Source organism: Rissa tridactyla, chromosome 22 (assembly GCF_028500815.1).
Source record: "Rissa tridactyla isolate bRisTri1 chromosome 22, bRisTri1.patW.cur.20221130, whole genome shotgun sequence".
Taxonomy (NCBI): Eukaryota; Metazoa; Chordata; class Aves; order Charadriiformes; family Laridae; genus Rissa; species Rissa tridactyla.
The window spans coordinates 2,805,414-2,823,014 of record NC_071487.1 but is presented as its reverse complement, the minus strand read 5'-3'; the positions used below and the strand labels follow the sequence as shown (position 1 = coordinate 2,823,014).

Sequence of the window (17,601 nt, the reverse complement as noted above, 5' to 3'; positions counted from 1 at the left end):
CATCTCTTCAGCACTCCCGAGCACCCTGCCACAGGCCACTCTGGACCTGCTGAATCCCGGTTCAGGGATATGTCTTCCTCGTGCGGCACCTACCTGCCACAGCTGTCGGAAGAGGTAGTGCCTGCACCGCACTCCGAAGGAGTGCACGTATCCCTTTGCGGATGTCCGGGTTTTCTCCTGCTTCCAGGAGACTAAAGTGTGTGTCATCACTTCACCCCTTCCCTCCTTGAGTGAAGTTGGTAAGAGCAAAACAGCATCATCATACCGCAACTTCACCCCTGTAGGGAAATCGGGTTGGATTCTTAAATCCTTGGTGAAAACGCCGCGGGATGAAGCCTGAGGTATTTATTGTCTGATGGGAGGATGGAAGAGGAGCAGCCCGTACCTCTATTTGGTTCTGCTGCGGCGTGTTTACATCCCATAGTGTTGGCACGTGGTTCAGACTGTCGTTAGACAAGAAGTTCTTGGGATCCGCAATGTCAGAGAGGGAATCCGCAGGGGACGAGAAGAGGGAGTTGTTGTTGGAGAGCTCATCGAGGTATGAAGAATCCTGAAAGGGAGAAATGACCACAGTTAGAGACGGCGGGATGAGAAGAGCAGAGAGCTCTTTTCTCACACCTACTCATCCAGGAAGTTTTAATTTCTTGCTATTAAACGAGCAGCTCTGCTGCTTCATGCTCCACAAAACTTCGAAATTAACTTGTAAATGAGGACGTGCTCTAAGTGGCTCTTTTAAAATCTCGTTTTCTTGAAAACGTATGAAAAACAGTGACTGGAGAGAAGCGCTGGTACACGTTCCAGACTAACTCAGCCCGTGGGCACCTCTACATACAGGAGTGGAAGAAAGAGGAGTGTTGAACAAAGCATCAGTCACCTCAACTTTGTATTTGATTAAAAATAAGGGGTGAAAAGTCCTCAGTCCAACACCCAAAGGCCTCGAGTATCTCATTCATGCGCAGAAGCCCACAGAGTACCTGCTACGCCTGATAATGACACAGCTGTTTAATTGCAATTTATAACACAGCCATACCTGGAGGCTTTGGGAAAAATTAGTCTCCTCATGCCAAGTTGTGCACAAACGAGCCTGCCAGGAGCAGGGGGGGGAAGGAGAGCTAGTGTCATCTGGATTTGCATCTGGATAAATCTTGGCAAATTTACCAGCCCTTCTCCCAAGGGCATGCCTCAGCCCGGACAAGACGGGAAGGTGCCCCAGTGCAGAGGATCAGGCTCTGCCCTTGCTCTTTTTCTGGTGCCGGCAGTGAGACAGCTTACAATTGTTTTATTTTGTGCTGACCCAGTGATGATGGTGGTTTGAGTCACACGGAGTCCAGCTCAGAAATAACCTTCGGTCCCCTCCCTACCATCAATTCCTCGACTGGTTTTTCAGACTTCAGGTGGCAAGAACCCATCACGGAAAAGCACTTCTCTCTGTAAGCCCTTAGCTCTGGCACAGGTCACTGCACCTTCCCTGACTCCAGCACCGCACCTCAGCTCTCCTTCCACATCAAGTACCGCTTCCAAACTTTTTCAAAGCAGAAAAACTTTGTCTGCTGTTTACTGAAGAGCAGCACACTTCCAAACACCAAGCTCCAGCGCACAGGTCCTGCCGGAGCCATGCCTCTGCCCCAGAGGGACGGGCAGACAGACCGACGGCTCTTTCCTGGTGCCAACACAACTCGGTTCTGCGGCTCTTCGGAAGGGTCGGGCTGTCAGCACACAGCGGCCCCAGCTCTCCGCTAGCCCCGATACCCAAACGAGTGTGGTAATACTGCAGCGCGGCTGCCAGGAGAGCCACAGTGTCTGATATGAGGAGAAATCGCTGTTCATTTCCAGTTAAGGGCCAATTTCCTACTACAAGGCAGAAAGGCAGCCAAAGATTTTTTTAAAAGTCACTTAGCCCTGCCTGACATAAACCCATGCAGGGCTGAGCCTGCCTGCGCGGCTCCTAAGGGCTTCAGGCCAAGAGCTGGGTTAGACTCCTCCCGGGTTGCTACCAAAAGTTATGGGTTTACAGCATTTAAAATCATCCAGACACATTCCTGCTTCCCAGATATGTCTCGTTTGATGCCCGAGCGGACAGTCCCTGCTCCGAAGCCTCAGGTACAGGCGCGCCGAGGCACTAAAGCAAAGGCAAACAGCAACACAGCACAACGCAACGGGTGAAGTTTGTGTTCATCTAATACTACCTGGGGGGGGGCCGAAGGCTGAAGGAGAAAGGGCTGTTCGCCGGGCTGTGGTGCCAGGGCGGTCCTGCCGTGCAGGACACCCTCCTGCTGGCTCCGGGCACGGCGCTGATGTGACACCGCTGCTGTCTGCCCAGCAGCAGATGGGCAGCGCTTCCTGCGCAGCTCTTACTCTTGGTATTTCTGTGGCTATTTTAGGACTACCCAGAAACCAAGGCTTTTCAGAGACTGAAGCAGGCATCTAGATTTATCATCTCAGAATTAAGTGATCTCTGGGAACAGGACTCTGTTTCACACTCAAGAAAGTAGGAAAACACTCGGGTAAATGTGGCATTTCTTGGCCAGGGAAGTGCCTCGTGCGTCCTGCAGGAACCTCCCACAGCCTCAAGCTCCTGATGCAGAGCACGGTACGGGCGGTATATGTGGGATTCCAACTAACATTGTTCATGCTATTGAGGTCTTTTTTCCATCTCCCAAGGTCTGCAGCCCCTCTCAACTTTCCAGTCCTCTGCAGAGACACTTGCCGATTACCTCGAACTGCTGTGCTGCTGAAACAAGCCATCGCCCCCCCCTTTGCATCCTCCCCACCCTTCTGCTTCTTCCTCTGCACTCAAGATCCCAAGAACAAGAGCTGCAGGAGTTCTACAGCCTCCGGAGCGTCACCACGATCTACACCCCTGCGTTACCACACCTCCTCAGATCCAACCGGGACGGAGAGGCGATGGACAGGCAGATGGTCCTTCACCCATCTGCTCTGGTACCCGATACACCGGACTAATGGAGCAGCCAGACCCGAAGCAGCTGGAAACTCCACTTGGGGTGTCTGACAGTGCAGATACCACACAGAATAAACACAGACTGGTATCAAGAGGCTCATAAGAATTGCTTTGAAGAAGTTACTTTCAAAGCGCAGCACTAGAAGCAACAGCTATTATCTCCTTTGAGTTCCCACCACAACACAGTGACACAAACAGCTCCGGAGATGGACCTGGAACTACAACTCTCCCTCTCGAAATCCGTGACGCTCCAAGTGCTGTGTCCACAGGCGATGCACAACGGCTGGTTAAGCAGCCGGTCCTGAGACACAGACGTGCTGCTTTTCACAGGCGCCCGGGGCGATCATGAATGCAAACCTAAAAAAAAAAAGCACACCCGGGGCCTGGCCACCTCGCACAGGTCGCACGAGGTTTGGCAGAAGGAAGAGCAGGGGCTTGTTCCCAACAAGCCCTCGGAGCTCAGGTCACATGAGGAGCTGCAAGAACGAGTTCCTGTCCGTAACAGGCAGCGGGAGACATCACCATCCTTGATATTAAGTCTAAAAGATGAAAGGCATTCAGTATAATCTGCATGCGGAGAGGAGAAGCACGTTTTTCCTCTCTCAAGGACAGGCAGGCCTGGGAGATACCCGCTACAGACAAGACAGAGCTAAAGCAAAAGGCTGGAGCTGCAAGGAAAGCTCGGCTTTGTTTAGCCAGGGTTGGGGTTTTTTTGTTTTTTTCTTTTCATTATGAAAACCTTTGCCACACAGACCCATTTCGGCATTTAACTGACAGCGTTCCACCTGAGGGCTTCACCGCCCAGGGAGGGCGGCAGCAGCACCTCGAGGAGTTGGATGGTCCCAGCTCCCTGCCCAGTCTCATCGCTGCGCTTCGGCGAGACACTTCTGCGCAGTTTTATTCATTCGCAAATACCACACACAGAAGTCAGTCCAGGAGTAAACGTCTGCAAACACGTGGGCATGGCAGCGGGGAGGCTGTGGAGGAGACTGGAGAGGCCCACGAGGGTCCCGAAGAGAGGAGGGTGCCGAGCTGGGATAGCAGTGGGATGTGAGAAAGCACTGGACACAACCCGAGACACCCCGGGAGCACCCTCCACCTTCCCGAGCCCTCCGGTCCCCCAGCAAAGGGCCCAGCTCCCCCACCTCCACCACCGTCCCTCTGCTCGGGGCACCTGGCTGAAACGGGGAAGAGGAAATGAGCCTCCACAGCAGAGGGAGGACAATATTCGTCCTGGAAACGACTTCAGCGAGCCCGTCCTCTTGCAGTATTACGAGGCATTAGTCACAAATTTCAGTCTCCCATTTGTCTTGTCTAATTACATTATCTAAAGAGCACTAAAACTAGTAACGTGGTAGATCCCCGCCCTGAAGAGCTTACAGTGCAACCCTGGTAAATTGGGCTTGTTTATATACAAACTGCAGGGTAATTATTTAATAGGAGACCACGCTGATAACTACAGTCTGTGTCATTATAAACCTTGACTAATCGCTCCACTGGTTTACATGGAGCAGACAGGAGCTGCTGCCTTAATCTCCTCGAGGGAAAGGAAGGCTCCTCACCTAAACCACAGAAACGCAGCTCATGAAATAACAGAGGGAGCAAAAGAACTCCTCTCCTCAACGGGATAAAGTCACCGCCAGACCCACCGACGCTTGGATACCAGTTACAGCTGATCCCAGCCACAAGAGACCCTCAGCCAAAAGGTGCCGACCCCGATGCACAGACAGAAGTAGCTGAGAACGAGACAACAACATCAGGGGTAGAAGAAACAGCCCAAGAAACCACGAAGAGCGAGGAGGTTCCAGCAAGCGAGAGCTGGAAGGGGCGATGGGGGGCTGCAGAGCCAGCTCCTGCTTTTCCAACGGCCTGACGCGCTTGAGAAGCTGCTCGGTGGTATCACCCCGGAGAGGTCGCCGGTCTCAGCCCACAGAATTCGAAGCAAGTCCCTGCTTAAGACTGATTAATAAGAATTTTAAGTTTTTCTCATTGGAAATGAGAGGTTTTTTACACCGAAAGCACTCATGTTTCAGTCGAAGTCAAATCTCTGCAACAGATGGAAGTTTTCCTGCAAGGCAGGATCTTTATTTCAAACGCTACTCTGCAGCCATTCTCTACGTAAATCTTATTTCTGGAATTAGACTATTTGGTTTTGGGGGTTTGGTGTGTTTTTTTCAGATTTGGTTGGTTGGTTCCCCCCCCCACCTCCAACTTAGCATAGCCTACAACCAAAATCCAGACAGCACGCTGCAGATCACCACCAGCAGGAGTTTTACCGTGGGGGGCCAGCAGACCTGCTCTGCCTCCACCTCTTCGCCCGCTCTGTCACGCACCGCTCCAGACCTGCTCTGCCTCCACCTCTTCGCCCGCTCTGTCACGCACCGCTCCGTGCGGGACGGCGAACTCCCGGGCGAAGCGCTGCCTCCGAGATCTCAGCCCCGAGCGCTGCGTCTCACAGCACAGGCTCTGCCCAGTTCCTCCCGTTACAGAAGGACAGACACAAACAGAGACCCTGATATTTACTGGGAAAACACGGTTCAGAACCGACTGTCTGAGTCCGATATGAAGTTTATAGAAGCCGGCTACGAAACGCGAAAGGGCAATTCCCATGCAGCGGGGTCACTGCTGAGTGGGGAATGGAATAAGGGGCCAGCGACGCAGAGGCCACGCAGAGCCGCTGGGGGGGGGGCTCGCCAGCACCTTCTTTTCACACTGAAGTTGAAATAACCCCAACAGACTAGAACAGGAGCCAGGGAAGCACAAATCACTGCCTGGTCTTCACAGCAGAAGATGCTCGAGTGAGTGACTGGATAAATCAGTGATAACCATTTGCCAGACTTCTAAACTGTGAGTGCAAATGAATCGCCAGTCGATGATGCTACGGCACGTTATTTCTATCGTTATCCCAAAACAGAAAAGTTATCAAAACCAAGAGTTAACTCCCTAGAAAAGATCAGGGGGAAAAAAAAAAAAAAAATCAGGGGAAAACCACCCAACCACTTAACCTCTTTCTCCCAGCCACTGGAAACAGCGCAGTTCCTTTAGTCAAAAAAAAGTCTTTGTTAAAAATAATGGAAGAACAGGTGAAGTCTAAATACAGAAGGAGCACGCATCCGAAGAATATTTTGGCCATCAAGCCATCAATATAAATGGTTTATTTGCTCACAATCCAGACACAGAGGAAACAAATACTCCTTCTGCACAATAACTATCCATTACCCCACTAACAGCACACAGCTGACAGGGTTTTTTTTTTTTAAAAAACAACATATATACACACAGGCAAACACAAACATGCATACGCCAACAAAGCTGCACTGCCAGACAAGAAAGATTTGGTGTCTCGAAAATCACAGATTAAGCAAATTATGTTTCAGGAAAGGCAGAATCAACTGCTGCAATATAAGCAGTCGATAGCTAAGAGAAAAACTTTTAGCTGCCAAAACCCCAAGTCTTTCTAAATACGGGGCAATAAACTCGCAGCCTCATGGGTTCAGTGCTCCGGCTGGCAAGCACCTTCCTTGCTTTTCTGTACCCAGCATCTGGTTTAAAAATAAAACTCCTGAAAGCCATTACGACTACATAAACACACCGATCAATTCTCCACACAGCTCCTCTTCCTCCGAGTTTTGCAGTTACCGACCAAGCTCTGACCGACAGGAACCGTCTCCGGGTCCCACACGTTTCAGTAAAATACATCTCACACCTTCAGCAGGGTAAAGCTGCTCCCAGAGCCGGCACCCCCAAACCCCCGCTGCCCTCGCACGATTCCCGGGGAGCAGCTGGAGCCCTCTGCCCTCGCAAACAAAGCACACCGGGAACTCCAAGGAGGAAGAAAAAAGAAGAAAAAAGAAAAAAAAAAGCAGGCATTACCTTGTAGAGAGATGGGAACTTTAGCCAGAACTGCATTTGGGACATTTTAACACAGCATTCAGTTTGCTGTCGGCAGAGCAGGACGCGGATGGAGCGGTAAGGTGAGATTTTTCAGTATATAATGGAGAAAGGTCTTCATTCATGACCGCGACAAGCAGCAACAGCCGGGAAGAGAGCTCATCAAGGGTTTTTAAAAATTAACATGCAGAAGAAAGGAGTGAAAATGGAGGAAAAAAGGACAGCCATCCAGTGCGTCTGTCCTAAGCCTGTGGAAATTTGCATATAGCGTTTAGTCATGAAGGAGAGTGCTCTTACTTCCTCTAAGCACAGGGCTGACTTTCAGGAAATGATGCCTGCTTGGTAAGTCAGTGAAATTACTGGCAGCGCGAGGAGAATTACTGTATGTGGTGTAATTCAACCACAGCTACACTGTAAACAAAGCTGAGCTCCGCCGCGGCCGGCGCGGGGCAGGAGGGCTCCGGGCTCAGCCCCCGAAGGACACACCAGTGCTCCCCCCCCTGCCCCCCGCCCCCCCCAGCTTTGGGGCTGGGGGCTCCTGCCCTCCTGATTTCAGGGGCTCAGACAAAGCAATCCCACTGAAAGAGGTCATGAAAGTATTCGCAAATTGGGTTGTGGTGTCCCCCCCCAAAAGCCACGAGCTTTCTTTTGTCTTCGCTATCTGCCCCACCCCAAATACTGCAACTAGAAAATAAAAAGGAGTAGCTGTTTTCTTAACTTACTTTTCTAGATCATCGTTGTTTCTCAGTGTCCAGGGACATTGCCTTCTTTTTCCCAAGGCCTTCCCTTTTAATTTTAACAGTTTTGGTATCAGAAATAAGCAAAATTTCTGGTGGGGACAAGAAAAAGGCACAAGAAAGGGACACCTGGGAGGGATGTGGTCGTCGTAGGCTTAAGGAAAGTCTGGCTCCAGCACAGCCCGAGCCTGAGGGAGAAGTGAGTTTTCCGAGAGTACCCAATGCCCCGCAGAAAAACCAGAACTTTTCGGTCGGCTTTGGGTGCAAAAGATTCCCATTTGCTTCTCCCCAGCGCGGCCGGGAGGTTCTTTCCCAGGGGCTGCTCCAGCCTCACGGCTCCGTGTCCGGGAGCACAGCTCCAGCCAGGCTCGTCTGAGAGGGCAGGAGAGGGGTTGGACATGGACAAAGCTGGCGGAGCACCGACCCCGCTGGGCAGAGGGAGAGACCGCTGGCTGCACATCCCTCCATTCCTACCCCGAGTCCTTCCATGCAGCCACGGCACGACTCCGAGAGAAAGGCAGCTCGTCACTTGGTGCCTGCCACCGTCGCTGCTGCAACAGCTCCTGGGGCCTCGTGCCCGGAACGGCTGGAAAATCCCACATTGTGTGGCACTTCTCAAAAAAACCAAAACTTTGGAGCGACAGGAGACAGCGAAGCCCCTACCTGGCCTGCAAGAGGTGAGAGCAGAAAACAAAGCGCTCTCCTACCGCTCTAGGAATCAGGGGGGACAAAGCGGAGGGGGGAGTTTTGCTTTACGACGTGGGATGAGGAGGGAGGAACTGCAAGGAAGACGCGGTGGGTCCCAAGGCTGGAAAACCACCCGCAACGGGGCTCATTTCCAAGGGCAGCTGGGTACATGGCACAACCCACCGCAGCACAGCGGTTCCGCAGGGATTAACACTTTAATAGCTCTTAATAATGAGGATCCATGTTCTGTCAGGCGGAACACCTAGTCCAGGAGAGGGGTGGTTTTTTTTCAATAAGCAAACAGGAAAGAAAAATGCCTTTCCCCAGGCTCTCAGGCTGCAGCCGGGGCTGCTGGTGCCACGCTCAGGGGAAGGGGCAGCCCCCGCAGCCCTTGCCCCCGGAGGAGCCGGAGCATCGAGGATGGGCTCTTCCCGTTACCGGAGCACATCCCACCTTATCACAGCACATCCCACCTCCCGGCGCAGGCTGCGAGCGGCAGTTAACGCGAGTGCTGCTAGAGAAGAGGCATCTGCAGGAACCGCGGTGAAAAGGGAGCGTTTGGTTTCTGTGGGCAGCTGGGTTTGGGGCGCAGAAAGGCAGGGAGTTTTGACTGCTGCTTTTATCTGAATTTGATCGTATTTAATTAGCTGGTAGTGCCCTGGAGCTTGGGATAGGTGCTTTAATGATACGTTTGAAGTGAAGAGACCAAATACGTTTCTGAAATGTCTTAATTAGTGACTTGCTGGTGACTGCCTTGCTGTGTGACCTTGATTAAACCACCAGCTCTTGCCTAAGACTACCAAGGTCTTGCTATTTATGCAGCCTTTAAAAAGCAGGTGGTTTATTTCCTCTTCCTTTTCTGTAAGTGGACAAAATAGGGCAAAATGTAGGCAACAAAACTGGAACGCCAAAAGGAAGTAAGATATATGACATTGTTATAGATAACCAGGACTGCTAAATTGATTTTGCAAGACCACAGTAATATAATCACAGAAGATAAGATAACCCACTGAGAAACCGCCACCTGGAATTTTAACAACCTGTCCTAGGGGAGAAGGCATGCCACAGCGTTTCTACTTTCCACAATTAATTCCTAAACACGCACGCTGACAGTCAGGGACAGGAAAGCACAATTATTCCCGCATTCACATTAACTTGACTTACTGCCTTCCAGCAAAATCTGAAACGCACAGCCCAGGGAGTTGCTTTGTTGGGTAACCTTCACCACATCCCCCACCGCCCCTCATCACTGACCTACAGGACACCTTCCTCAACGTGCTGGCCGCTTCTTGAAAGCACGTGCGGAACTTCCAGGAAAGCAGATACAAATCAATCTAGAGTAACACACCTGTACAGGAGAAGACCTGGCAGCTCATCACCCTCACGCAACCAAAGAGCTTGGGACTAAATTTCCCGAAACACTTAGCTGCCAAAAAACGGGGTTTCCAGCCGTGTCCAAGGACACTCCAGGCTCAGCTTCCCGATCCGGCAAAAGCCATCGGGCCCCTGAACGTCTCTGCGAGCCGAGCTGCTGGGTGTCCATCCCATGCAGACAGGCAGCTGCCCGCGCCGGAGGGACGCCCAGGCAGGGAGTAGGGTGTAACACTAAGATTCCAGCAACATATCCTGGAAAAATAAGCCTAAGAGCAGCTAAAGGGTGGTAGAGCACTGAATATCTGCACGCTGCTCTCTGTCCTAACGGGGCTGGGTTCTTTTCAGAGGGATGAAAGATGGGAGAGAACGTATTGCACAGACCGTGCCTTGCCTTTCCTGTTCCCACGACACGACTGGTTTCACCCAGGTGGGCGCAAGGCTTCGCTTTGCATTTGGGCTGTTCTGAGAAGCAAGAGCCGCTCCAGCCACGCGCAGGGCAGCCCCTGCGCCAGTTTCAAAAGCGAGCGAGAGGAAGCAAGGTGCGCGGCGAGCGCCTGCACCACGAGGCTTTGACAAGTCAAGACCACAAATGGTTTATTTTTAAAACAGACACCAAGAACAAGGATAACGAAGCAGCTGGTAGGTATTCTTTAGCCAGAGCTGAAATTCAGTGTGTGCGAGGCGGGTGTTTGGATCCTCCAGCCCTGCCAGCACACGGCTCCCTGGAAGACCAGAGATTTGGAAGGCAAGCGCTGCTTGTTGAGGGATGGGGAGAGGAGCAGGAGACAGCCTGCCCCCGAGCAAGCCCAGGGGGGAACTCCCAGGCTGGTATTCTGTGAAATAAGGAGAAACCAGGAAAACTCATGAAGCATAAAGGAAAGGCAGCAAGAGAGTAAACTCTTGCAGGTGATGCTGAAAGCCGGAGGAAAGCATTGCGCGGCAGCAGGCAGGGAGATGCTGCGGCTCAGGGAATAACAAAGATACGAGGCCAGGGAAAGAAAAATGAGCGAAGGTCTTTGTGTCGGAGGCAATATTTCTCTTGGTGGCTGCTGTGGCAGGACCACTGGAGTTTTGAGCGCATTTCAGATCAGGACACACAGTGACCGCCAGCAGAACTGGAGACGGGGAAACTCACTCGATCAGACTGACTCAGACGGATTCTGCTTTGAATTAAAGCATCTATTTTAAAACATCCCCCAGCGGTCTGCTGTTAAATTATATTACCAGCATTTTTTAAGAGCACTCTGTGTTTCAGACCAGGACTTTTCCCGCTTTTGTCAGCTTTATGAAGGGGAGCAGGCAGAGAACAGCACACGCCAAGAATTTCAGGAGCAGTTCTCCACGGCCTCCTGTGCCTTCTCTCCTGCCCAGAGGTGGACATCACCGTTTGAAAGTAGCAATACAGATGAAAACTAACAAGTCTGGAACGGGGGAGATGTCAGAGCCCGCCAGGCCCTCATACTCCCTCTCTAGAGCCATAGGCATCTTGGCTGGCTCCTGCAATCCACAGCCAACCACAACTGACAACAAATTATGCCTCAAAAGCAGAATTACTCTCACTTAACCACAGGTATCTCCACCTGAGATAGTCCCAAGAGCTCCTCTTAGATATGACACGGAAAGATTTACTCCTAAAGGACGGTTCATCCAACCAAACGGAGATGCTGCTCTAGAATAATGCCGGCTGCATCCCAGATGTGTCCCCTCCTCCTTGGTAATTAGCTCAGGGTGGCTAAATCAGACCATCAGAGCAAATCGAGCACTCGGTTGGTGAATCCTGCACTGATGCCTGAACCCTGCAGCCCAGGAAAGGGCTGTGAACCCAGCACAGAGACCGACCAGCTCCCGCTGTGCCCAGCGCCAGCACTGCTCACCTTCACGCAGCTCACCCCCGAGGCAGCCAAACCCTTACACGTGCCAACAGCCCAGGCTGATGCCAGTTTCCTCACAATACTCACGCAGCTCCGAGCTGGGAGCCCTTGTGGGCGCGTGGCCGTGTTACCTGGTGCATCATCAAGCGCGTTATCTGATGTTTCATCACCCAGGCACCCCCCACGGCTGAGCCACGGCGAGAGCCGGGCAGCGGCAGACACACAAACACGGTGCTCGTGGCCGTCCTGTCAGGCAGCGCACGCCGTCATCGCCAACACAATTTCGCTGTACTTACTGTAACTAGGTCAGATGAGCCGTTATAATCACAGCCTTCGCTGTTCTAAACCAAGATCTGAAGTGTTAGGCATCTCACCTAAAGTGGTTTTGAAGTGTAATTAAGTCAGTCAAAAGCCCAGCCCTGGAGTGCAAAAACAAAGACAGGAGCATGTAAAGTGACTTGTTCGCAAAATGCTTCAAAGGCACGAGAGCCAGTTAATTGTCTTCAAATTGATTTTAATATCTGTATTCCCCATAGACATAACTCCAGGACAGCGATAGGAAGTTCCAGGACGTTTCTTATTCCAGGAAACTCTTCATTTCAGTCAGAACCAAGTCTTTCATATAATTTAATAACTGTTACATTGATTTCTCTTAAATCACCACAGCTCCGTGCACTGAAGCACTTTTAGAAATTAATACTTTTTTTAAGAGTAGGTTAATTTCACTCCCTTTCTTTAACGAGAAAGATTAATAGGAGGTTGCAAGGGGCTGGTAGTGAAAAGAGGGCTGGTTTATGATTAACACGTGCAGTCAAGAGCCCCCGTACACCACAGGCAGATCAAACACGGCCGTAACTGCGCCTTTACAGCATTACTGCAAATGGCTCTACCCAAGAGCTGCCAAGTCCGCCCTGCCCCACAAGCTAAATCAGTCGGGACTGACCTCCTTCCTTCACTCCAAGCACAACTCACGTTTTAAAAAGGGTACCCGAGTTCCCTGCCAAGTGTTTATACGCAGAGCTGCTTCACGGAGGAGAGAAAGGAGCTTCCTCAGAGCCCCCTTGCCCACCCGCGATGTCCTCACCTTCCCCGCCCAGCAGGAGCCGCTCGCCCGCGCTGCAAAGAGATGGGGCAACTTTTCAGCATGACTTAGGGCAAACGAAGTCAGAAGAGGAGGCTTCCGTGCGTTCAGAAAGGTCCTGTTCTGGATAGCCACAAGGAGCAAGTAAACCAAGTTAAGCAAAGGGAAACACAGATCGGCTATCAGAAACAGGCAGGATCATTTGAGATAACAAAGGGAAGGAGGAAGTGGGCAGAGCCCTGTGCTTTAAGTAACTCTGAACAGGACAGAACAGTGAAGTTCAAAGAAAAACCCGGGTGGCTAAGGGCAGCGACCATTTCTGTGACAGGTATGCTTTTCTACAACAGGCTGCTCTGCTTTTATGATAAGGCTCTGGGGACAGGTTACAGCTCAACACACCCCTGCTGAGGGACAGCAGATGCCAAAGTGTAAGTTAAAACCTCCTGGATTTGGTGTTTGTTGGGGCAGTTAACAGCTCTCGCCATCAGCAACACAGGATAGCACTGATACGGTAAAAATGCCTGGATTACGGCACACAAGCTCTGGATCCCAACTCACCAGCACCCGGCTGCAGGAACCAACAGCAGAAAGCGAGGGCAGCAACGAAAACCAAAACCGGCTGCTCTTCAGGACTTCGATTTCTAAGGACATGTGTGCAGTTAGGGGACTTTTTACATAAGGAGACAACACCACAGGGTTTGGGCAAGACTTTGGCTTAAGACAACCGTTCCCAAGATCAAGAAGTGCTATCAGAGCCCAATATGGCTTCATGTAACTATTTTCTAAACCTCAGTTTAAGCCACTTGTTTATATAAAAGAATGCCAACAGATCGGCAAGGATGAATCACCCAACAGCAGGCCAAAAACCCAAAAATATTGTGGAGGAAACAAGTTTAAGTTCACATTAGGCTGCTCTGACCATGCAAATGAAGCACCTTTTCCAATCTGCAGGAGGTGCTCAGCTGCGGTACACGCAGACGTCGCTCTTCACCAGACCCAAGCGGCAGCGGTGAATGATTCAACTAAAATGAAATTCCCAGAGCACTTAAGAAATGTGGCAACTCCCACTCATGGCATCCTCAGGCCAGCAAAGGCTTTACACTCTGCAGGTCCAGCTGAGGACCTCCAAAACAAAATACGGAGAGAAGACGGGGGGAAGCAAAGGCCAGTGCTGGAGGAAAACACGTCAGCCTTCCCACTCTCCGGACCCTCGGGTCCCCCGAACCCCAGGGCACGTGAACGATCCTCCAATCACTGCCACCCACAGAAAGTGGTTCCTACACAAATACCTCAGAATCATTAGTCATTTGCTCTTTAGACCTTTTAAATCCATTTTCAGTATTCCTGGAAAACACTGTAAGGAGACAAACTGCCTACAGGCTACGCCGTCCGAGGCCAGGCTGGAGCCCCACTGCAGCCCAGAGCGGCCGCAGGAACGTTTCGGGGAGGCGGTGTCCACCGAATCGCTGTCACGTCATGCACTGGGATCACAAAGCTTCCCTCCGAGTCAGAGATGACATTTCCATCTCCTTCCCCAGGACAGCATGCACAAGTCAAGCACTGGCGGGTTGCCGAGATACACGAATCGCTGTAACCCAAGGGGACAGCACGCTCTGCTGTGCGGCTGAACCAGCACAGGTCAGATTTTGGTATCGGAGCAAAGACAAGAGAATAGTCTGTATTCACGTGTGAAATCAGCACAAGTTCTCACACAAGCACCCAACCGACCTCCTCTGCCCAGTGACCACAGACTTAATCACGAATCTCTTACCAAAGCATGCAGCAGACTCCTCATGTTCGCTCTTTGGTTTCCCTCCTCTGTTTGGCATGGCCGTAACAGCACAAAGTTTAATGGGAGTTGCCACTCCTACCACCGCAGCAGGCAAGTACGGAAAAGATAGGTACTTTCCTGTACAGTCACCTGAGAAGATGTAACCACCCAAGCTGCTCCCACACCTTCTGAATGGCATGTTTCGGCTTCCCAGGCAGACGGCTAATATTTAACAGTTTGGCATCTGGGACAGCAAGAAATCAGTAAAGTGGAAAATATTGCTGAAGCAAGGGATGGAAAAGCTCCAGGACGCTCCCGGATGACTCCAGATTGATGCCACTGCCTCCAGTTAAGTGCCTGCTGCTCTACCAGATCCAGGCTCTAATTCTGGCTCCCGTGAAAAAAATCATCAGCTTTTCTTTGGATGAGCAACGACTAGTAGCTCAGAAAACCCTAGGTTTTATCAATGGCTTTCCATGTTAGCGCTTCGTGCATTCTAATAGGTGAGAGCACCAGGAGCAAACCATGTAGAAAGCTCACAAGTCAAAAGCCAAGTGTTCAGAACGGCTGGTCTGGCTCCGTACTTCAGCAGAACACGCCGTCTGAGCTGGAGGATGACTAAAGACTGAAACATCTCTTCAGGACAGAGAAGAGCACACCACTAGCGTTACTTCACATGAATGGGCACTGTCACACAGGACACGCGGCAAGCGGTCCTGTCCCGCTGCCCCGCGGCACCTCCAGACAGACACCACCCCTCTGAGGTACGAACTCCACCACATCAGTTTCAAACTGGCAAACAAAGCTCTAACAAAGGTCTTATTCAGTGTTTCTCAGTTTCAGAGCACGCAGGGTGACACATCAGCGCCTTGGGTTATCTGTGGGAATCTCCGGAAGGCCCCAGGCAGTAACAGTCAGCGCACAGGCTCACGGACCAGCGCCAAACAGGACGGAAAAGACCCATAAAATACTCTCTTCCTCATGGGAATGCACATGGCACAATACCTGAGTAAAAGCACTGCCTTGGCTGTGTTTGATTCAGAGGAGGACACTGTTATTTCTGTACGTGAAGCAGAACAGCACTCTCAAGCACATTGCAATAGGTGCAGTCTCACAACAGTTGGCTTGGAAAGAAAGGGTCCAAGCAAAATTGTGACTGCCCACAATCACCTCGCTCCCGACTGTCACTTCCCCTCCAACAGGATGAGAGTGGCACAAGAATTATTTCTTCTTCTGGAAATCATTTGAGGTCCTTTATCTCTGGTTTGTCTCAGAGCCCTCCTGCTCTTTTATCACCTAGATAAAAGCAGAAGCATCTCCTTTCCACAAAGAATCTCCAAAAATCTGCTCTTCCAAGCTGGCTGAGATCGATTTCCGTGATGCAGCAAGGGAAGGAAGCTGATCGACCACTTAGATACTAGAAAATACGTAAGTTAAAGAAATAATTAAGCCCTTTTCCCGTTAAACCCATCAGCCAAACTACTCCAGACCTGCAAGCTGAGACCTGCGGAGAGGACCCCGCTCCCTCTTCCCATCGCAGCCCGTTAAATGGCTTCCAGTTGATGAGATCACATTTCTGTCTCATTCCTCCCGCAATTAATTCTGCGGGAGGCGAAGATCAATGCTATTACGATTCATTTACTTATCTGGTTTTATCCAGTTAGAAGACTCTGGTCAACAGCCACTGGTGACCGACCAGTCCCGCTGTGCCAGGCCAGTCACTAACGTGAGGCACCCCAGCAGCTTCGCTCAGGGAGATGAACCTGGGCTGCCGCACCAGCCGCTCACCTCAAAAGGCACGAATCCCCAGCATATGTAAGTCCAGACCTGCAGAAATCGGAGCCCCAAGGAGGCTCAAAACCTCTTTAGCCACATCAAGAAAATAAAAGCACAATTAGGGGGGGGATTAACACATCCGCCTCAAGAAGAGGGGAAATGCATCAATTTGCTGATGCATCAATTAATGAATCACGCAGGAAGAAGAGACAGATTACAAAGAAAAAAGTTTCTGTTTATACACGTGCCTTGACATTCAGCAGTTCCTGAAAATAAAATACATTCAGATGCACACAGCAGCTTAACGGGGCCTACTGACGTGTTTCTCGGTGTGCCAAAGCATGAAGCCAGCACAAAGTACATCCGTAGCGCCCCGGCTCGTCCTCACGCCTCCCTCGCGCTGTTTTCAGCAACTCAGGGCTACGGTGTAAGGCACACTTAGACTTAACAGTGAAATATCTAGAAAGGTCAATCTTCACCTCTCGGTCCCTAAAGACGCCAAATGAAGCAGGGCGACTGTTCATCCCTCCCACACTTCAGCTCCGCAAAAAATGGCCTGGCTCCAATCGGAGTTTGCTAGGCACCGAGTTGATGTCTTGCCTAAAGATTCACTATTCAGGAATCCCCCACTTGGAATCAGTGAGAAAGCACAGGCAACATACCCGAGCGAAGAGCTTCAGGAGGCAAACGATGTGACTGACTGCAGCATGTTCGAATTCACACTTACCTATGCCCTCCTGCAAACGGGATTCTCCCCTGCGCCGTCAGCGTTTGCGTTAAACACCACTTTAAAAGACAGAAGCGGTTTTACCACAGATAAGCTCCTACCACGCCAGCGGAAAGCTTCTGAATTGCTGTTGTCAGAGAATCCATCCCAATTGCACACAACTATCAGGTGCTGGGCAAATTTAAGATACTGCCCGTCTCTTCCTTTCCCCTCAATAAGGCAATACTGAAAAATAAAACCCATCACCAGAAAGCACCATTCTCCCCCAAAGCCGTCAGTGGCTATGTACTCACCTGAGGAAAATCACCATTTTTTGGTAAGAAGTCAGTGGGGTCCACAGATGCATAGTTTGTATCCAAGAAATGTGGTCTGCTGATGGGATTCATATAAAAATCGTGAGAGGAATTAAAATATTGCCTGTAAGGAAATGGGAAAAGCAGTTACTTCCTGTCAGTCCCGAGCATTTCTGAGGTTGCTTCAGACTCCATCAGCAGCGGTGAGGCTGCGACTATGGGATGACACATACAGGAGATTGATATTTAAAAAAAGCTGCATTTATCCAGAAGAGATACCTAGGCAAATTAATACATCTACCCGTTATATCCTACTTCCTGAACTCAGAGTGTAAGAGTCTGGAAAGCTGTATTAGGAATTCAATTCTCAGCAGTTCATGTAAATAAGGAAGGACTTAATAGATAAAAATGGTCTGCAGGACTAAATAATATCT

The 17,601-nt window shown here is 50.7% G+C and overlaps 1 protein-coding gene across 7 annotated transcripts in view; it reads right to left on the bottom strand.

Annotated features, from left to right (window-relative positions):
- Window positions 1–17,601, bottom strand: part of SBNO2 (strawberry notch homolog 2) — a 64,926-nt gene that overhangs the window by 26,132 nt on the left and 21,193 nt on the right. For 5 of the 7 annotated variants that reach the window (XM_054181629.1, XM_054181628.1, XM_054181630.1 and 2 more), the window contains 2 exons: window positions 17,168–17,291; window positions 386–550 (listed from right to left, as the gene is read on the bottom strand). In XM_054181629.1, coding sequence (XP_054037604.1) covers window positions 386–550; window positions 17,168–17,291 — 289 coding nt within the window. Of the gene's footprint in view, window positions 1–385; window positions 551–6,832; window positions 7,199–17,167; window positions 17,292–17,601 lie in introns of those variants that run through there. The other 2 variants (XM_054181635.1, XM_054181634.1) reach the window with 2 other exon arrangements.